General features: G+C 40.8%; 1 protein-coding gene across 1 annotated transcript; it reads left to right on the top strand.

Moving 5' to 3' along the window:
• The first annotated feature begins 20,829 nt into the window (after positions 1-20,829).
• On the top strand, positions 20,830-21,723 carry LOC125521310. The gene has a single exon (XM_048686370.1). It carries the CDS (start codon positions 20,951-20,953, stop codon positions 21,461-21,463), a length of 513 nt encoding a protein of 170 aa, XP_048542327.1. The 5' UTR covers positions 20,830-20,950; the 3' UTR covers positions 21,464-21,723.
• Positions 21,724-22,834: the final 1,111 nt, after the last annotated feature.

Here is a 22,834-nt window from a genome sequence, read left to right as displayed (position 1 = left end):
GCTGCACCAATGCTGTCTGAAGAAGCTCTCTAGCCCTCCTTGTTTGTGTCGCAGCTGGAGACTCACCTTCAACTGGGAGAGCCGACAGTCGTGTTGCCGTAGCGATCATATTATCCAACGGGTTAGAATAATGACCCGGTGGTGTCAGTACATACTGTGGAGGAGTATTATTTAGATGAGGCGTATCTGTTGTGCGTGGCTGAGCCGGCGCTCCGGTCCTAGGTATAGCCACCACCCGGTTTACCTCCGGCGGGTCACTGGTCCCTGCACCAGGTGTGTTGAAGAGGTTTCTCGCCCCATAAACCGGAGGCAGACGACTACGGTGCCTTCTTCTCATGACTTCGTTTGAAGCGTTCTGATCCAACGAGAGTCGGAAGGAATCAGCCTGGATCCTTTGTGCCTGAGCATCCAGAGCAGCTCGCTCCATAGTCATCCTCGCGTTCTCAGCTGCCAGATCTTCCTTGGCTTGAGCTATCTCATCTCCCAGTTTTGCGACTTTCGCGTTATGCTGAACTTGATTTGCCGGGTTTACCTCTGTCGTTAACAATGTTGTCAAGGTGTCCAATAAATCAGACAGGACCTGAGCCGACGGGCGCACAGAGCCTCCTGCCCAGCCGCCATCGCCGCTGCTGACCCGGAAACAATTGCCGCAGCAGTCGAAGAATTCAGCCCTGACTGTGTACCGGCCATGAAAATCGCAACCCGGTTTGGCGGCTCATAGGTGTCCGGAATACTATCGCCATCGGAACAGCCCCCAAGCCTGCCGTCTTGCAGCTGATACAATGAAGTAGTCTCTCCTGTGGATGACTCACCATCAGAATAGATGGCCGTCTCACCGCCAGACACGCATCCTTCCTCAAATTCTGCCCCATGGATGAATCCAACGAAGGCGTGCTTCATGGCGGGTTGAACTCGGGCGGGTCATGCACGCTGAGTCGTCTCGATGATGTCGGTGCAGATGTCCAGTTCAGGTCCCAGTTCACCGATCTTGTCGATGAAAACATGAATTCCGCCGAAGGGGACCCGGTACCTGTACTCAATTGAGCCGGCCTCGGGGCCCCAGCCTGCATCGTCGATGTAGAGCTTGCCGCGGCGACTCTTGGTCATCCGGCCCATAGCGTATCCCTTGATCCCTTCGAAGTTGCCCTTTAAGAACTCAAAACCACTGTGTGCTGGCCCCACGGTGGGCGCCAACTGTCATGGAATTGTCACAGCAAATGTCCTAGCAGAAGGACTTAGTCGTGGAGCCATCACAACAAGGTTAGCTTAAAGGGGTTAAATGGGACAAAGGACACAGGTAATTTATACTGGTTCGGCCCCTTGCGGTGAAGGTAAAGGCCTAATCCAGTTTGAGGTGGTATTGCTTATGTCTCGATTACCAGGGAGCAAATATGCTTGACCTAGTTTTCGATTTGTTGTCTCTTGCTCTAAGCCACCTCCGGGTCGTCCCTTTATATACACACGTTGACGCCCAGCGGCCTCCAGAGTCCCGGCCGGCTCATAAATGTGTCCAGTCCAGTGACTAATTACACTTGCCTTATAATACAAGTCATACATATACAACGGTTTTACCCCTATGGGCCTTAAGCCGCCCTTGGGCCTTGGGCCCTTTAGTGAATCTGCTTCATGAACCGCCATCATTAACATCTTCATGGGCTTTAGTTTGATGAACCGCCATTGGGATAACCCGGCCCCTTTTGGGCAGGTCATGCCCAATAGTCATATCCCCAACAACTAAGTTCCAGTAACTTGGTGATAGTGACTAGAGAACTCTGTCAAACACTATCTTATTTGGAAGATTAACTCCCACTTGATTCAAGCAATTGTAGTACCCAGACAATCTGAGCACATGCTCACTGGTTGAGCTATTCTCCTCCATCTTGTAGGCAAACTACTGTCAGAGGTCTCATACCTCTCGACACGGGCATGAGTCTAAAATACTAATTTCAACTCTTGGGACATCTTATATGCTCCGTGGCGTTCAAAACGTTTTTGAAGTCCCGGTTCTAATCCGTAAAGCATGTCGCACTAAACTATCAAGTAGTCATAATACCGAGCTTGTCAAACGTTCATAACGTCTACATTTGCTCCTGCAATAGTTTTGTCACCTAGCGGTGCATCAAGGACATAATTCTTCTGTGCAGCAATGAGGATAATCCTCAGATCACGGACCTAGTCCACATCATTGCTACTATCAACTTTCAACTTAGTTTTCTCTAGGAACGTATCATAAATAAAACGGGGAAGCTATACGCGAGCTATTGATCTACAAGATAGATATGCAAATACTATCAGGACTAAGTTCATGATAAATTTAAGTTCAGTTAATCATATTACTTAAGAACTCCCACTTAGATAGACATCCCTCTAGTCATCTAAATGATCACGTGAGATGGAGTAGCTTTCAATGGTGAACATCACTATGTTGATCATATCTACTATATGATTCATGCTCGACCTTTCGGTCTTAGTGTTCTGAGGCCATATCTGCATATGCTAGGCTCATCAAGTTTAACCTGAGTATTCTGCATGTGCAAAACTGGCTTGCACCCGTTGTATGTGAACGTAGAGCTTATCACACCCGATCATCACGGGGTGTCTCGGCACGACGAACTGTAGCAACGGTGCATACTCAGGGAGAACACTTATACCTTGAAATTTTGTAAGGGGTCGTCTCATAATGATACCGTCGTACTAAGCAAAATAAGATGCATAAAAGATAAACATCACATGCAATCAAAATATGTGACATGATATGACCATCATCATATTGTGCCTTTGATCTCCATCTCCAAAGTACCATCATGATCTCCATCGTCACCGGCATGACACCATGATCTCCATCATCTTGATCTTTATCAACGTGTCGTCACATGGTCTTCTCGCCAACTATTTCTTTTGCAACTATTGCTATCGCATAGCGATAAAGTAAAGCAATTATATGGCGCTTGCATCTTATGCAATAAAGAGATAACCATAAGGCTCCTGCCAGCTGCCGATAACTTTAACAAAACATGATCATCTCATACAACAATTTATATCTCATTGCGTCTTTGACCATATCACATCACAACATGCCATGCAAAAACAAGTTAGACGTCCTCTACTTTGTTGTTGCAAGTTTTACGTGGCTGCTACGGGCTTCTAGCAAGAACCATTCTTACCTACGCATCAAAACCACAACGATTTTTCGTCAAATGTGTCATTTTAACCTTCAACAAGGACCGGGCATAGTCAAACTCGATTCAACTAAAGCTGGAGAAATAGACACCCACTAGCCACCTGTGTGCGAAGCACGGCGGTAGAACCAGTCTCATGAACGCAGTCATGTAATGTCGGTCTGGGCCGCTTCATCCAACAATACCGCCGAATAAAAGTATGACATGATGGTAAGCAGTATGACTATTATCGCCCACAACTCTTTGTGTTCTACTTATGCATATAACATCTACACATAGACCTAGCTCTGATACCATTGTTGGGGGACGCTGTATTTCGAAAATTTTCCTACGATCACGCAAGATCTATTTAGGAGATGCATAGAAACGAGAGGGGAGAGTGTGTCTACGTGCCCTCGTAGACCGAAAGCGGAAGCGTTTAGTAACGCGGTTGGTGTAGTTAAACGTCTTCACGATCCAACGGAGTTACGTTGTGACATTTGATAGCACACAAGGTGTTCCTCCGGTATTCGGGAGTTGCAAAATCTCATAGTCCGAGGAACATGTATAAGTCATGAAGAAAGCAATAGAAATAAACTAAACGATCATAGTGCTAAACTAAAGGATGGGTCTTGTTCATCACATCATTCTCTAATGATATGATCACGTTCATCAAATGACAACACATGTCCATGGCTAGGAAACTTAACCATCTTTGATTAACGAGCTAGTCAAGTAGAGGCATACTAGGGACACTTTGTTTGTCTATGTATTCACATATGTACTAAGTTTCCGGTTAATACAATTCTAGCATGAATAATAAACATTTATCATGATATAAGGAAATATAAATAAAAACTTTATTATTGCCTCCAGGGCATATTTCCTTCATTTATGTCATCATAATAGAACTTATACTCCTTTCGGACCCGTGTCTCAATAGATCTCCATACAATTAATGCATGGGAGAACACCAAGATCCTTTATGTCATTGTTGGAAGATATAAAACTCCCAGTTTAGCTAGTGAGTTGTCATCTACATGAGGTAGGGAGCTACTCATTGGACTTATGGTAGCATCGTCTCAACGTTTGTCTTAACTCATAAAATATAATGTTCAGACAACATGCCTTATGTTATTTTTTCTTTCACAACAAAATCTATTGGTTGAGAAACATAAAATTATTAATTAAGTCAACATAAACACATGTCATGATGATAAATTGATAACACAACCATCTTGACAATTCCTTAATCCATACAAGAGGATGATACGTCTCCGTCGTATCTACTTTTCCAAACACTTTTGCCCTTGTTTTGGACTCTAACTTGCATGATTTGAATGGAACTAACCCGGACTGACGTTGTTTTCAGCAGAATTGCCATGGTGTTATTTTTGTGCAGAAATAAAAGTTCTCGAAATGACCTGAAAATCAACGGAGAATTATTTTGGAATGTATATAAAAAAATACTAGAAGAAGAATCCACGTCAGGGGGGCCTCCACCTGTCCACGAGGGTGGGGGCGCGCCTGCCCCCCTGGGCGTGCCCCCTACCTCATGGGCCCCCTGACGCTCCACCGACCTCAACCTTGACTCCATATATTCACTTTCGGGGAGAAAAAAAATCAAAGAGGACTCATCGCGTTTTACGATACAGAGCCGCCGCCAAGCCCTAAACTCTCTCGGGAGGGCTGATCTGGAGTCCTTCGGGGCTCCGGAGAGGGGAATCCGTCGCCATCGTTATCATCAACCTTCCTCCATCACCAATTTCATGATGCTCACCGCCGTGCGTGAGTAATTCCATCGTAGGCTTGCTAGACGGTGATGGGTTGGATGAGATTTATCATGTAATCGAGTTAGTTTTGTTAGGGTTTGATCCCTAGTATCCACTATGTTCTGAGATTGATGTTGATGTGACTTTGCTATGCTTAATGCTTGTCACTAGTGCCCGAGTGCCATGATTTCAGATCTGAACCTATTATGTTTTCATGAATATATGTGAGTTCTTGATCCTATCTTGCAAGTCTATAGTCACCTACTATGTGTTATGAACCGGCAACCCCGAAGTGACAATAATCGGGACCACTCCTAGTGATGACCGTAGTTTGAGGAGTTCATGTATTCACTATGTGTTAATGCTTTGGTCCGGTACTCTATTAAAAGGAGGCCTTAATATCCCTTAGTTTCCAATAGGACCCCGCTGCCATGGGAGGGTAGGACAAAAGTTGTCATGCAAGTTCTTTTCCATAAGCACGTATGACTATATTCGGAATACATGCCTACATTACATTGATGAATTGGAGCTAGTTCTGTGTCACCCTATGTTATGACTGTTACATGATGAACCGCATCCGGCATAATTCTCCATCACCGATCCAATGCCAACGAGCTTTCCATATATTGTTCTTCGCTTATTTACTTTTCCGTTGCTATTGTTACAATCACTACAAAACACCAAAAATACTACATTTGCTACCGTTACTTTTTCTATCATTACCACTACTATCATATTACTTTGCTACTAAATACTTTGCTGTAGATATTAAGTTATCCAGGTGTGGTTGAATTGACAACTCGGCTGCTAATACTTCAGAATATTCTTTGACTCCCCTTGTGTCGAATCAATAAATTTGGGTTGAATACTCTACCCTCAAAAACTGTTGCGATCCCATATACTTGTGGGTTATCAAGACTATTTTCTGGCACCGTTGCCGGGGAGAATAGCTCTATTCTTTGAGTCACTTGGGATTTATATCTATTTATCACTATGAAGAACTTGAAAGATCCAAGAACCAAGATTTATCCCTCAACTACGAGGGGAGGTAAGGAACTGCCATCTAGCTCTGCACTTGATTCACCTTCTGTTATGAGTAAACTTGCGACACCTAAACCTGCTTCTGCTATTAATTCTGATATGTCGCATGTTATTGATGATGCTACTTCTTCTATGCATGATACTTATGATGAAACTACTTCTATGCTTGATACTACTGTGCCACTTGGTGAATTTCTTGATGAACAACTTACTAGGGCTAGAGAGAATGAAATTATTGAAACTGATAATATTGATGAAAGTGATGATGGAGATTCTCCCCCTAGATATGAATTACCTGTTGTGCCTGAGGGCTATGTTATGGATGAAGAGACTGCTAGAGATTTTCTTGCTTGCAATGATAGGACTGATCTTAAGAAATTATTAGCTAAGCTAAAACAAAAAACTCTGAATGCTAGAATGAAATATGATCCTGCTTATGCTACTTCACCTATCTTTGTTACTGATAAGGATTATGAATTCTCTGTAGACCCTGATATAATTACTTTGGTTGAATCTGATCCTTTCTATGGCTATGAATCTGAAACTGTTGTGGCACATCTTACTAAATTAAATGATATAGCCACCCTGTTCACTAATGATGAGAGAACTCGCTACTATTATATCCTTAAGATATTTCCGTTCTCATTAAAGGGTGATGTTAAGATATGGTTTAATTCTCTTGATCCTGGTTGTGTGTGTAGTCCCCAGGATATGATTTGTCACGACGTTGTAAAACGACGGCCAGTGAATTGTAATACGACTCACTATAGGGCGAATTCGAGCTCGGTACCCGGGGATCCTCTAGAGTCGACCTGCAGGCATGCAAGCTTGGGGGAGGCTTCTCCAATTACTTAATGTTTTGCCTGATCATCCTCTTAAGAAAAATGAAATACTTGATATCTTTTATAATGGACTAACCGATGCTTCCAGAGACCACCTGGATAGTTGTGTTGGTTGTGTTTTCAGGGAAATAACACCAGATGAATCTGAAATTCTATTGAATAATATGTTGACCAATGAAAATAATTGGACACTTCCCGAGCCAACTCCGAAGAAAAGGGGTATTCTATTTCTCAGTCCTGAAGATATGCAAGAGGCAAAGAAATCTATGAAGAAAAAGGTATTAAAGCTGAAGATGTTAAGAATTTACCTCCTATTGAAGAAATACACGGTCTTAGTTTACCGCCCGTTGAAGAAACACATGGCCTTGATAACCCGACACAGGTAGTAAAGGTAAATTCTCTCTATAGATATGATAAAGTTGAAATCCCTCCTACTAAGTTTGCTAGCCAATGCTTGATGAGTTTGATAACTTTATGGTTAAGCAAGAATATTTTAATGCTTATGTTGGTAGACAATTGAAACATAATGCTTATATGATTGAACACTTGAGTGATTATATGGCTAATGTTAAAGGTGAACTAAAACTTATTAGTAAATATGCTTCTATGGTTACCACTCAAGTAGAACAAGTACTTAAAGCTCAGAATGATTTGCTCAGTGAATTAAATAGTAAGAAAAATGATAATGCTATTAGAGTTATGACTAGAGGTGGCAAAATGACTCAGGAACCTTTGTATCCTGAAGGCCATCCTAAGAGAATTGAGCAAGATTCTCAGAGAATTAATATTGATGCACCTAGTCCTTCTAAGAGGAAGAAAAAGAAAAATGATAGGACTTTGCATGCTTCTAGTGAACCTGTTGATGACACACCTGAGAATCCCAATGATTTTTCTATTTCTGATGCTAAAACACAATCTGGTAATGAGCATGAACCTAGTGATAATGTTAGTAATGATGTTCATGTTGATGCTCAACCTAGTAATGACAATGAAGTAGAGATTGAACCTGCTATTGATCTTGATAACCCACAATCAAAGAATCAACATTATGATAAGAGAGACTTTGTTGCTAGGAAGCACGGTAAAGAAAGAGAACCATGGGTTCAGAAACCCATGCCCTTTCCTCCTAAACCATCCAAGAAAAAGGATGATGAGGATTTTGAGCGCTTTGCTGAAATGATTAGACCTATCTTTTTGCGTATGCGTTTGACTGATATGTTTAAAATGAATCCTTATGCTAAATATATGAAGGAAATTGTTACAAATAAGAGAAAGATACCGGAAGCTGAAATTTCCACCATGCTTGCTTATTATACTTTTAAGGGTGGAATACCAAAGAAACTTGGAGATCCAGGAGTACCAACTATACCATGCTCCATTAAAAGAAACTATGTTAAAACTGCTTTATGTGATCTTGGAGCCGGTGTTAGTGTTATGCCTCTCTCTTTATATCGTAGACTTGATTTGAATAAGTTGACACCTACTGAAATATCTTTGCAAATGGCTGATAAATAAACTACTATACCTGTCCATATTTGTGAGGATGTGCCTGTTGTGGTTGCAAACATTACTATTTTAACAGATTTTGTTATTCTTGATATTCCCGAGGACGATAGTATGTCTATTTTGTTGGAAGACCCTTTTTGAATACTGCAGGGGCTGTTATTGGTTGCACCAGAGGCAATATCACTTTTCATGTTAATGGTAATGAGCATACGGTACACTTTCTGAGGAAACAACCTCAAGTCCACAGTATCAATTCTATTGGAAAAATTTCAACTATTACTATTGGAGGTTTTGAATTTCCTCTCCCTACTGTCAAGAAGAAATATGATATTCTTATTGTTGGGGACATGCATATCCCCGTTGAGGTAACCTAGTGTTATTCGAAAATTCTCTGGTTCCATGTTATTCGCAATGAGTTTGTTAACAAGACCTAATCAACCTTGTTAGTGGATTCCTTTTGATGAGCATGAGATGGATGAATTTACATAACACAACTCTTTGCACCCTCTTTTTACTTTCTGTTATTTATATTAAATAAAGCAAAAATAGTAATTTATGTCTGCTATCTGAATTATCCATGCAATAAAAAATACCCCGAAAATAAAAGTTCTCCAAATGCCCTGAAATTTAAATATGATTTTTTCTGGAATATTTGAGAATATCTGGCACTGAGAACATAGCAGGGGGAGCAAGCACCTGGCCACGAGGGTCCAGGGCGCGCCCACCCCCCTGGGGCGCCCCCTGCCTCGTGGGCCCACCGTGGCTCCCCTCCACTTATTCCAGCTACCACACACTCCTTCCTCCCACAAACATCACTAACCAGCTCAAACCTGAGTCCAAGCTCATCTTGCTGCCATTTTTGATCTCCTTGCTCGAAGCTCCATTCACAAAACTGCTTTGGGGGATTATTCTTTGGTATGTGACTCCTCCAATGGTCCAATTAGTTTTTGTTCTAGTGCTTTATTCATTGCAAATTTTTTCTGCTTAGGTGACCCTGTTCTTGAGCTTGCATGTCAAATTTATATGGTCAAAATTAGTTTTAATGCATGATATATCCTCTAGGCACTTGTGGAAGTAGTTGCTATCAATTTTGTTGAGTTTGGTTCACTTTTATTTTGAAGTTACTAAAAAATTTAGTAAATTTTTCAGAGGAAGAAATATGTTTAGGAAAATGTACCAAGGTGGTCCTTCAAGGAAGCAAGGACCCAGGCTTGCAATACACGATGCCGATGATGAACCACCGAGGGAAGCTCAGGTGCGGGCTTGTGAATGGCCATCAGAGGATTTTATGGATCGAGCAGGAATCAAGGAAGAATTTAACGCGTATGTGCGTAATGCCGATCTTGAGAGCTTCGAGGCAGATAAGTGCCGCCAATATCACTATCTCACTGATTCCTTTGTGAGAAGGTTTGAATTTTCATCATCACACAATTCTCAAACTGTCCTATTTGATCTTTATGAAAATTCTTATACTATGGACTTAGAGGATTTTAATACTGCTTGCAAACTTCCACAATGGGGCACCACTAGTGAGCCTCGCAAATCTGAGTTTAGAGATTTTCTTGCTATTATAATTGTGGGGGAATCTAGAGATATAACACAAGCTACCATAGGAAGCATTCATTTTCCTGCTATACATTATTTTGTTCTCTTCATAGGTAGCTGCATAAATGGTAAGGATGAAGCATGTCACATGTGTGTCCCTGACCTCAGTGTTCTCAGGAGTGTTGTATTAGGAGATAAACATTATAATTTGGGAGCCATTGTTGCACGTAGGTTGCATAATAATAGATTTAATGGAGATTTCTTTGGTGGAATTTATTCAACCCGTCTAGCTAATTTTCTTGATATACCCATACGTGGGTATGATATTGAGTTGCCTCATGTTTATTTAGATTATGAGGCTATGGTTCGTCATTAGTTTGTTGAGAGGAATGATTAGTTTCTCCAGTACCGACTAATCTTTGACAGACGACGCACCTATCACGTTGCTCTCCTTGCTCCTACTTTCTTTTACTTTCAGGCAAAAGGGAGATATGTCATAACCAGGGAAGAGGCGAACGAGTATGAGAGGAGGACTGAGGCAGCTCGCCTCCACGCTGCAGCCCACGATGCAATAGCCGCTGCATCTCAGTACGACCCCAAGTATTACTTTGGATATCCGCCAGGCCAGCCGTGGCCATAGACCAACTTAGGCCAAAAGCCTAAGCTTGGGGGAGTACATATTTCTCACCGACATTACATTCATGTTCACACACTCATGCTAGTTGTTGGTGCTCATACTTTTTCACTGTATCATCCATGCTATTTTATTTCCCTTCTTATGCTTTCTTCTTGTGTGTTTGATAAACCTTAAGAAAAAACAAAAAAAAATAGATGTAGCTTTTAGCTAGTTTACTTTCCATGCCTGTGGTAGTAATTAAAAAGAAAACCCAATTATAATGTGTGTAGCATGGAAGATATCGAGATCTCTCGGTTGTTATGTTGACAATGCAAGTATACCACTCAAAATATAATTCATCTCTATTTCAAAACCGAGCTCTGGCACCTCTACAAATCCCTGCTTCCCTCTGCGAAGGGCCTATCCATTTACTTTTATGTTGAGTCATCATCCTCTTATTAAAAGCACCACTTGGAGAGCACCGCTGTCATTTGCATCCATTACTGTTAGTTTACATTGAGTATGACTTGACTGGATCTCTTTTACCATGAATTACAATGTCTAATCAGTCCTTGATCTTTAAAGGTGCTCTGCATTTATGTTTTGCGGTCTCAGAAAGGGCTAACGAGATACCATCTTGTTCTATCATATCATGATTGTTTTGAGAAAGTGTTGTCATCCGAGATTTATTATTATTGCTCGCTAGTTGATTATGCCATTGATATGAGTAAACATGAGACCTAAATGTTATTGTGACTATGGTTAGTTCATAATCTTTGCTGAAAACTTGAATGTTGGCTTTACATATTTACAACAACAAGAGCAAACAGATTTTGTAAAAGTTTTTCTTTATCACTTTCAGTTTATCAACCGAATTGCTTGAGGACAAGAAAAGGTTTGAGCTTGGGGGAGTTGATACGTCTCCGTCGTATCTACTTTTCCAAACACTTTTGCCCTTGTTTTGAACTCTAACTTGCATGATTTGAATGGAACTAACCCGGACTGACGCTTGTTTCAGCAGAATTGCCATGGTGTTATTTTTGTGCAGAAATAAAAGTTCTCAGAATGACCTGAAAATCAACGGAGAATTATTTTGGAATATATATAAAAAATACTAGAAGAAGAATCCACGTCAGGGGGGCCTCCACCTATCCACGAGGGTGGGAGTGCGCATGCCCCCTGGGCGCGCCCCCCTGCTTCGTGGGCCCCCTGACGCTCCACTGACCTCAACCTTGACTCCATATATTCACTTTCGGGAGAAAAAAATCAAAGAGAAGGATTCATCGTGTTTTACGATACGGAGCCGCCGCCAAGCCCTAAACTCTCTCGGGAAGGCTGATCTGGAGTCCGTTCGGAGCTCCAGAGAGGGGAATCTGTCGCCATCGTCATCATCAACCTTCCTCCATCACCAATTTCATGATGCTCATCGCCGTGCGTGAGTAATTCCATCGTAGGCTTGCTGGACGGTGATGGGTTGGATGAGATTTATCATGTAATCGAGTTAGTTTTGTTAGGGTTTGATCCCTAGTATCCACTATGTTCTGAGATTGATGTTGCTATGACTTTGATATGCTTAATGCTTGTCACTAGGGCCCGAGTGCCATGATTTCAGATCTGAACCTATTATGTTTTCATGAATATATGTGAGTTCTTGATCCTATCTTGCAAGTCTATAGTCACCTACTATGTGTTATGATTCGGCAACCCCGAAGTGACAATAATCGGGACCACTCCCGGTGATGACCGTAGTTTGAGGAGTTCATGTATTCACTATGTGTTGATGCTTTGGTCCGGTACTCTATTAAAAGGAGGCCTTAATATCCCTCAGTTGCCAATAGGACCCCGCTGCCACGGGAGGGCAGGACAAAAGATGTCATGCAAGTTCTTTTCCATAAGCACGTATGACTATATTCGGAATACATGCCTACATTACATTGATGAATTGGAGCTAGTTCTGTGTCACCCTATGTTATGACTATTACATGATGAACCGCATCCGGCATAATTCTCCATCACCGATCCAATGCCTACGAGCTATCCATATATTGTTCTTCGCTTATTTACTTTTCCGTTGCTATTGTTACAATCACTACAAAACACCAAAAATACTACTTTTGCTACCGTTACTTTTGCTATCGTTACCACTACTATCATATTACTTTGCTACTAAATACTTTGCTGCAGATATTAAGTTATCCAGGTGTGGTTGAATTGACAACTAAGCTGCTAATACTTGAGAATATTCTTTGGCTCCCCTTGTGTCGAATCAATGAATATGGGTTGAATACTCTACACTCGAAAACTGTTGTGATCCCCTATACTTGTGGGTTATCATAGGACATATGTCATATGACGAACATCTTCTTTCTTTATAACAAGCCTCTTGGTTAGACAAGCATTTTAACCTTCCAAGATTTCCCTCGGAGTCACGTATGGATTTGTAAAGCCATTTACACCCTACCATATTTAACCCATTAAGAAAACTCTATATTTCATACACCACATCAGCTCGTAGCCTTCATCCTACATGGCACACAAGCCATTGAACCTTCACACACATTATTTACCACATGGAAATTAAGAGGGTTGACACTATGTGTTGCATTTGTGATTTCATAATCCTCAACCCACTTATGTGTATGACCTTAACCCAAAAGAAATTTCATGCAAAGTCGCTAGAGGTTGTCTCCTCTGAATAAAATTCTCCCGCTTATGATGACAGGGCTTTAACCATAGAACCAAAACCATAAAGTAAATCATGGATCATCGACGACTTCATGAACCCATCGTCAACATGGTCAACGAGAGGAGAAAACCCTAATGAGAAGGGAAACTTTGAATTGTATATTTCATCATGTAGTAGTAATCTACATCACCAGGTGCACTAGAACACTTGTCAGATGAAGCTACCTCAAATCAATAAAATTTGAGTACCCGCTAGTAACTTTCGCAAGCATATAGGACCACTCGTAAATGGTAAAAAAATGAGATGGACTTTTGTACCTTGGGTGTTGCACATGCAGCCTGATGAACAATAAAATAAAAACCAGTGAAACAATTCTTAAACTTTTGATTATTTTATTATGATGAACATGGTTGAGTCTTCTACCTCTTGTGAAGTTTCAAGAGAAAATGACATGTGGTGCTCTAAAAAAGCAAAATCGGTGCTTTGAAATGCAATTTTAAAGAATTATCGAGGTCTATTTTTTCATCTAGATCACCATGGATGTCATTTTTCCACATAAATTCACACGTATGTAGAACGCAACCATGTTTGATGCTAAAATATTTTCTCGGTTTTAGAGTTCACCTGGTTGCATTTGAGAAAATATGATATCTTGTAAATGGAAAAGGCCAATCTCTAGACCATACTTAGAACAGATTATCAAGTTGCTTCTCTTCCTTGTTCGGTTCATGGTACCCGACCATTGAAAGAGACTGGGAGAGGGGCATTGCCCCCCTATGTTTGAGAAACTTATTCATAGATCCTTCAAATTTACATATGAAACTGGAAAATATTCTACTTGTTCCCACCTAAAGCTTAGCAATTTGTGTTTGCCTTGCCCTTTTATTTGGTTCCTGGCTCTGTCATGGTCCCAAATCCAAAGAACCCCATAGAACACAAGCTCCAATTGCCTTCCAACACATACATCCTTCAAACAAATCACCTCACCAAAGCAGCTCGTTTCCTCACTCTCCAACATAGGCATGCTTCCATGATTTGTTGGTTAGCTCACCAGCCACACCTAGGATGTCGTCTTTCACGGGTTCACGGTTCAGCTCACTGATGACGAAGCCCCGCTCATGTTGAGCGTACATGGCGTGTTTGTTGTGACCAAAAGTAGAGTATTCTACACTCATACCACTAGCTTGTCTTGCAATGCAGAGCTCAGATTGGAGCAGAATCCGGGCCAAAAACTTACTGCCTACAATCCCTAGAAATTAACTCATAACTACCCCAAAATTACCACAGGTGAAAATATACAAAATATGATCAGATAACACAATAAAAATTTAAATTAGTGCTTAACGATATGATAAAATGGGTAATATATAGAAATAAAAATATTAGTACAAATAATAAATAAGAATGCAAAAGTGTACAAACTATTGTTGCAAGCATCTATGAAGAAAATCTCTTCATCTTCTATTTCCACAACATAAATGAAGTTAATATAATGCACCAAATTAAGTCACTCAATACATAAACATAATTTTTAGTCTTTTTACAATCAACTAGCAAAGTGCCCCCCTCAACGCGCGGGCTAGGATTTTGCAAATGTAATTTACATAGTCAATTTTTAGCCTTTTATGTTGAAAACATATTGCTTCATCTGTGTAAATAATAATTGGGACTGAATTTGGGGTCATTTACAAAATGATCTTTTTGCAAACATAATCCCGCCTTTGGATTATCTTTTGGGAAATATATATATCAATACATGTTGTATTGGTAACTCAAGAGCTTTTCATATTAATGCATAAAAAAATTTTGGATGGGTTGTTTGATTATGCCATGGATATTTTGAGAGAGTAGCATTCACAATGCTTTCTCAACCGAAGAATCACTTTCAGTTATATTTAGCTTTAAGGAATCGAAAGGGGAAATCAAACAAAAGATACATAAGTCCTCCATGTAAAATACCAGCAAGTATATACCATCCTAAATTTTGAAAGAAAAAAATTGCAGTGACCATATAATTAGAAATACAATCCTATAGATAATGAAGTAAAGAGATTAAAAAAATCAAATCATGATTATGGCCTCCACTCTATATCTGCATCAATTCAAAATTAGGCTAGTGGAGATCATCGAAAAAGGGGGATCCATCCACATGGACTTTCTGTTTAGATAACTAAACATTGAAGTCCTTCAAGATGCTCTAGATAATGATTTGGATAATCTTCCTTAATTATTAGAACATTTGTGTATAATTTTTTGATCATGTATATGAAAAATGTTAATCAAGCACTTGAAAATTGTTGATGTGTATAGAAAAAAAGTTGACCATGTGTTTAAAAAATGTTAATACTGGATTTGGAAAATGTTAATCAATGATTTCCAAAAAAATGTTTAACGTGCATAGAAAAAATGTTCACCATGTATTAGGAAATGTTAATCACACATTTAAAAAATATAGAAAATGTGTATAGAAAATTGTTGAAAATGTTTTTAAAAATGTTAAATTTGTATTGAAAAAATATTGAATATGTATTAGATGGGTGTTAGGATCTAGCCACACCTAATGCAAGTTTTTTTTCGTGAGAAATAAGCCTTATATGTCATACACAATATATATTTTTTGCAAAATTCCCTTAGTATAAGCCACAACATGGCTAAGAATTTGAGGATCTAAGGCAAGAAATATGCGGCAAAAATGACGGCAAAATTAGTCACCAACCAAACAGACCCTAAAAAATCTCCAAGGTCATATCAGATACTCTAGACTAGCACACGCACAAAAGCTCAAAGGCTAACAAACTGGGGCGCCCCTATATCTCACCTTGAGCGAGATGAGGGAACGCTCGCTGAAGGGGAGACCACGATGGGCCAGCCCAGGAGCGCGGGAGACCACAACCTCCTTTTCTGTTTCTTTACATATTCTATTTTAGTTTTTTCTTTATTTTTCCAATTTTTTCATACTTGGAATATTCTAAATAGATACTTTAAAAAAATCTATTTTTTTCAAATATTGACCAAGCATGTGAAATTTTATAAATTTGTATATATTAAAAAGGTTAAGCAATCATTTGATTTTTTTTCAAAAAAGTATTTGAAAAATGTTAATCAAGCATTTGAAAAATGTTAAATGTGTACAAAAAAGGTTGAAAATGTATTTAAAATGATGATTTTTTATCATGTATATAAAAATGTTAATCAAGCATTTCATAAAATGTTGAACAAGTAGCTAAAAAGTGTTTATCAAGCATTCGAATTTTCTAAAATGTGAATAGAACAAATGTTGACCATGTATTAAAAAATCATGGTTTTTTTTGATCAGGTATATGAAAAATGTTAATCAATCATTTGAAAAAATGTTCAACAAGTATTTGAAAAATGTTAAACATTTCAGAAAAGTTGATGTGTATAGAAAAAATGCCGACCATGTGTTTAAAAAAAATGTTAATATTGCATTTGGAAGATGTTAATCAATGATTTAAAAAATGTTTAACATGCATAGAAAAAATGTTGACCATGGACTAGCAAAAGTAAATCTTGTATCTGGAAAATGTTAATCAAGCATTTAAAAAATAAAAAATATGTATAGAAAAAGTGTTGACCATGTTTTAGAAAAATGTTAAATTTGTATTGAAAATATATTGAACATGCATTAGAAAAATGTTGTTGACATATGCAAAAAATGTAGAATGAAAACCAAAAGAGACAAAGAAAACCAAAGAATTGGAAAAAGGAAAAATAAACAAAATAAACCAAAGAAAAAAGAAAAAGAAAACTGACGAAAGAAATGCAAAAAAGAATGAAAGAAACGGAGAAAAAAGAAAAAAGAAGAGAAAACCCCGAACGAATCTGAATAAGACAGAAAAAACGGTGGATAAATTTGGCTCTTTTACCTTAAGTAGGTCGTGCCTTTAAAGTTCATCCTGAACTCAACCGAGTGTTCGTGGCTAGTGTCGCTATAAACTATCTGGCACACTGAGGTTCAAACCCCTTTTCCCACTATTTCATGTATTAAGTGGACCGGCCCAATTGCTACGCGAGAATTCTTCAGCGAGAGGTTCTTTCCAACTCGCTTAATGCGAGACACAACAAAATCGAGATCGCAGAACCGAGAGTACTCCTTCAAAGATCACTTTGACCTTTCCAGATTGCGACAAGTGACATATTTTCTTTTTTCGTAGATCCGTTTATTTAAAACATTGTATCTCTTAAATCGTGTCCAAATCTCGAAACATTTTCATCATTGGACTCCTCACGTCGAGATCTTAAAAATTAGATCCCATGTCAATAGGTTTTGATGAACTTTTTTATCCAAAAAAAACAGACGAAGAAAACTGAAGCAGGAGCATGTTTTCTTTCTTTTCGAAAAAAGGCACGACTGTGCCTCTCGCAGAAGTAAATCCATGCCTCCATGAGAACTAAACCATACCTCTCGCGGAAGGAAACAAAAAAAACGCGTTTTTTTCGGTTTCCAGAGGCACGGCTGTGCCTCCCGCGAAAGCAAATCCGTGTCTTTCTGGAAGCAAAACTGTGCCTCTCGCGAAAGAAAGAAAAAAAGAAAACACGTTTTTTTTTTCAAGAGGCACGGCTGTGCCTCCCGTGGAAAAGAAACGCATTTTTTCGTTCCCGAGAGGCACGGCCGTGCCTCTCGCGAAAGAAAAATAAAGAAACGTGTTTTTTCCGTTTTCGAAAGGCATGACCGTGCCTCTCGTGGAAGGAAAAATAAAAGAAAACACGTTGTTTTTTTCGTTCCCGAGAGACACTCCCATGCCTCTCGCAAAAGCAAAATCTTGCCTCTTGCGGAAACAAAAAAAACATGCTTTTTCGCACAATTTTTTTTCATCCAAAAGCTAAGAAAAATCGGTGAAAACCAAAAAAAAATGTAAAAACTGGTATAAAAAGCTGAAAACGCATGTGAAAAAATGAACAAAATCCGAAAGGAGCGTCCAAAGTGTGACATGTGACAGCGGCCGAGAGTGCACCAGTTCATCCCCAAATAATCGTCGAGAGGCTCCCGAAGAAGCGCTCGTCAACTTTTTGCTCTAAACTGGCACATCCCGACGAAAAAGAATTAGAAATGGATCGTTGTGTGACAAAGGCCAGACGGCCCAAGACAAAAAGAGGTTACATGAAAATCTGTCCCTGGTCAGCAAACCGGAATGATGCAAAAACGCTAATTGTGGCGTTATAATCGCGAGCTACAGGCTGTAGTTAATTGAGGTACTGTAAAAAAAGAGAAAAGTATACTTTTCATCCCTTAATTCTTGGCGAAATCTAAATTTGGTTCCTCAACTTCAAAACCGGACAATTTGCGCCCTTAACTACTGAAACCGGCCAAGATTCATCCCTGGTCACGGTTTTGACCGGTTTTGGTGCTGTCCCAACCCGGTTTTGACCGTGCCGACTCAAATTCGCATACCTTTTCCAAGTCCGTTTAATGTTTTCAAATTCGGGTATTATTTTCAAATACGTGAACTTTTTAAAATTTTGTGTACTTTTCCAAATCTGCATACTTTTTCCAAGTTCACGTACTTTTTTTTAAATCCACGTACTTCTTTAAAGTTCCTGTGGTTTTTTTAAAATTCATGTAATTTTTAAAAATTGACATACTTATTCCTATTCACGTATATTTTTTTGTGTTTGAAAATTTTATGTGAAATTGAAACGTATGCGGATTTGAATATCTTCGCGAATTAGAAAAAAATGTGTGGATTTGAAAATTTATGTCAACTTGAAACAAGTATGTGAATTTCAAACAAAGTTCATGGATTGGAAAGGAACACGGATTTGAAAAAAATACACGAACTTTAAAAAGTATGCGGATTTGAAACAAGTACGCGAATTTTAAAAACAGATAGATTTGAAAAAAAAAACTACTTGGATTCGATAAAATTACACGAAGTTGAAAAAAATACACTGATTTGAGAAAATTACGCAAATTAAAAAAATCATGGATTTGAAAAAGTACACAAATTTCAAAATAGTTCACAGATTTGAAAAAGGTATGTTTATTTTTGAAAAAAATGCACGACCTTGAAAAACTATGTGGATTTGAAAAGAGTATGTGAATTTTAAAAAGTTCACGGATATGAAAAAATTACGCGAATTTTAGTCGGCACCGGTCAAAACCGGGGTCAGTCAGCACCAAAACCGGTCAAAATCGAGACCAGGGACAAATCTTGTCCGGTTTCGTTAGTTGGGGGTGCAAGTTGTCCGGTTTCGGAGTTGAGGGACCAAATTTAGACTTCACCAAAAGTTGAGGGACGAAAAATATACTTTTCTCTAAAAAAAATACTGAGATTTAACTAATTCTAGTCACATGAGAATGAGCAAATCCGTAAATATAAACTCATAGTTATTTGAGCACCTTAAAACGATCTGAGCATTGTGCGATTAAAATGTATGTCTCACATAAGTCGTGTGACTAGTAGTGTGTTTATCTCTATATATCCTATGAGTATAGATTTCATTCGAGCAATGGAACTGGGTGCTGTGCTCCGCTGCATGTTGACTGAAAATAAATATGGAAAACTCGATCAATCTGTCTCGCGGTACGCTTATAGTTGGACAATTGAATTGACGCACTTTCCCCACTTGCATTTATTTCTGGATTTATTTCAGGATTTTCGGCGATGCGTATTTAGTGGGAGGAGACGTTTCCGTCGATGACGAGATGCCTACGGTGATTTCGTAAAGTTCAAGATGATATGCCGGCTCAGCCTTTCGAAGATGCTCATAGGGGTAGGATATGCGTGTGTGCGTTCATAGAGATAAGTGTATGTGCGTGTATATGAGCGATTGTGTTTGTCCTGTTCAAAAAAAAGTATATGCTTGCGCTAAAATAGTACGGCTGCAGCTAACGGCGTCTTATTTGCGCAAACAGGTCGGAGCCGGTTTACACGAGGCGCGATAAGCGACAGATCAACCAAACGCGTTTGTCCTTTGTACTGACGTGGACTAGTGGCCGTCGTCGTCACTCCGGGCTCGCACGAGCCACCGCGTCGTCGCCACACCACGGCTCCGCAGCCTTGCCGCCGAAGCATCTTCTGTCGAGACAACGGGCCGGGCAAGGTGGCGCGGTGGCGCGGAAGCGGAGCGGCAATGTTTGACCTGACCCGATCCCCTCCTCCTCCAGCGCACGCCTCCTCTGTCGCCCGTCGTGCGAGGTCCATTCCACCTTGCGTTGTAACATGGCGGCATGGCCGGGGGGCGACACGACAGCAAGGCGCCAACTGGCTCACGGGCCCCACGAGCGCGTTTGGACCAGGACCCCGTCGCCAGAGGCCCAGAATACCAGTAGTGCACGTAAAATACTGCCGCCGTTCCTTCTTGATGTCAGCAATGATTGCCATGTAGTAGGAGTACATGTTGCTCTCCATGCAAAAATAAAAACAAAATAAAAAATCGTACATGTTGCTCGGTCATACGACCTTGTAGGGAGTATAAGCGTTAATTAAGGCCGGAGTGCATGCATCTACCGATCCACGTGTATGCATGTAGAGACGGTATGCTCTGTATGTATTTCGCAAAAAAAAAATGCTCTGTATCTGTATGTGCGTACATTCCTCGAAATATCTTAATTCCGAGTAGCTTGCCGCACTGAGCAACGTACGTGGGCGACATTTCCACGTCCGCCAGCTATATATACAGCCCACAGGAACCTCTCGCCCTCTCACTTTTAATCCCGTCTCATCATCTGTCTCCCGTTGTTTGCTAGCCACTTGCGACGACTCCAAAACCTCATCACCAAGGAAAAAGAGAAGTCGCCGTCGCCGTCCTCGACCGATCCGATGGAGTCCGAGAAGGCGTCGCGGCCGGCGTCGCTCCTGGGGACGCTCCGGACGGCGGTGAAGAAGGTGCGGTTCCTGCTCTCCTTCAGCGCCACGCGGTGGATCATCAACTCCATCGCCGGCCGCCGGAGCGCGCCCGGCGCGACGGCGCCGCTCCGCCTCAGCTTCGGGTCCAGGCGGCCGGGCCTGCTCGACGCGGAGGACGACGACGACGGCTCCCCCGCGTCCACCACCGGGCCGTCCAGGACGGTGAGCCTCGGGTCGGGCGGCGTGTCGCGGACGAGCAGCGCGGTGGCGGCGTCAGAGTACTCGCGGTCCGCGTCGTCGGGCGCGACGTCGTCGTCGAGCGGGGGGTCGTCGCCGGCCGGGGACGACGACATCGACCGGCGCGCGGAGCAGTTCATCGCCAACTTCTACAAGCACATCCAGATGGAGCGGCAGGTGTCGCTGCAGCTGCGGTACTGCCGGGTCGACAGCCTGCAGGAGAGGTCGCCTACCCGCAGGGTTTCTTGACCGATTTGATCCCCCGGATATGCATTGCGATTCTTGTTCATTTCGTGTCAAAACAGGTGTGTGTATGTGGATTTAGATGGGTGTTTTTTCGTTCCATCATTTCTGCGCGTCTTCTAGGATATTAATTTGTTCTGTATTTCTGTAAGATCGAGATTACAGAGTGCGAGTAGAAATAAACAGAGTTCTTTGAGAACTTGGGGGAGAATCGAGTACTCTCCTCAACATTGAGAAATATCTTAGTATGTACTACATCATTCACAGAATCTGAGGAGAATAGGCTGAATAGCAGGCCTTGATATGCAGCCCTTCTATCTTTTTACAACAGCAACTGTAATCTGGATTTCATCCAACCAAAACAATTAGCCAAGCGTGCTCACGATATAATTTACCTAGCCAGAATCAATTAGTCAATAATATACGGTTGGTACCATCTCCTTGCAGGTCTGCAATATTCGATTTCACATGGGCGGCCGGAACCAATGAATCAAGTATTTCTTTATAGGTCTGGCTTATTCAATTCCACATGGGCAACATCTACTCTATACACTACACTCACAGTGCAAACTTCACATGTGCACTTTTCATCCCTTGATTAACAGGTCCTTCTCTTCTCCCTCTCCGTAGACTTTTAATGGGTCCACGCCTAGCTGCTTGGCACGCTTTGTTGGTCGGCTGGATTGCATACAAGAACCGGATCAATTTAGGTGGAGCTTACACCAGAATTAAAAGTTCTTCCTTAACTCTGTTATGTTCGGCTCTTTACCTCTTGTCACTGTGATGTTCCTATAAGTAGGAATAAAATTATGGAAGCTCAAGATCACTCTAAATATTGTGACTTTCTCTGGTTTTTATACCAAGGGGTCATCTTTACAAGGGACAACCTTGCACGTCGCAACTGGCAAGATAGTAATAAGACTTGTGCCTGTGGAAGGGCATCTAGCCGAGTGGTTGGAGCACTGTTGTGCCTCTTAATTAAAATGCGCAGGGCTCTTCTTCTGTTGGTCTAGATGAGGCAATCAAACATCTCTTATTTTGTGTCAAATCCTTGAGCTATCTGGTCCATTTTCATGGCTTCAAATATATATCCACCTCATAATGTCTGTTAATTTTTTGTCAATTGGTTGCACGATATCAGTAAAAACCTACTTCACATCCCCGGGTGCAGACGGCGACCATACATTGGGCTTGGGCTCTTTGGCTATGCAAAATAATGATGTCAGTTTTGACACGAAAAAAAGATGATTTCTTCTCCATTGTAGGAATAAGCAGAGTTCTTTGAGAACTTGGGGAGAATGAATATTCTTCTCAACATTGAGAAACGTCTTTTGTATGCGCATCACTCATTGAAAGTGAGGAGATTACAGAGTGCAA

Source organism: Triticum urartu, chromosome 1, assembly GCF_003073215.2.
Source record: "Triticum urartu cultivar G1812 chromosome 1, Tu2.1, whole genome shotgun sequence".
Lineage (NCBI taxonomy): Eukaryota > Viridiplantae > Streptophyta > Magnoliopsida > Poales > Poaceae > Triticum > Triticum urartu.
This window is presented reverse-complemented; position numbering and strand designations above follow the sequence as displayed.

Excerpts from the sequence above, each read along its gene's own strand:
- LOC125521310 (XM_048686370.1), top strand. The coding sequence starts at position 20,951 with ATGGAGTCCGAGAAGGCGTCGCGGCCGGCGTCGCTCCTGGGGACGCTC.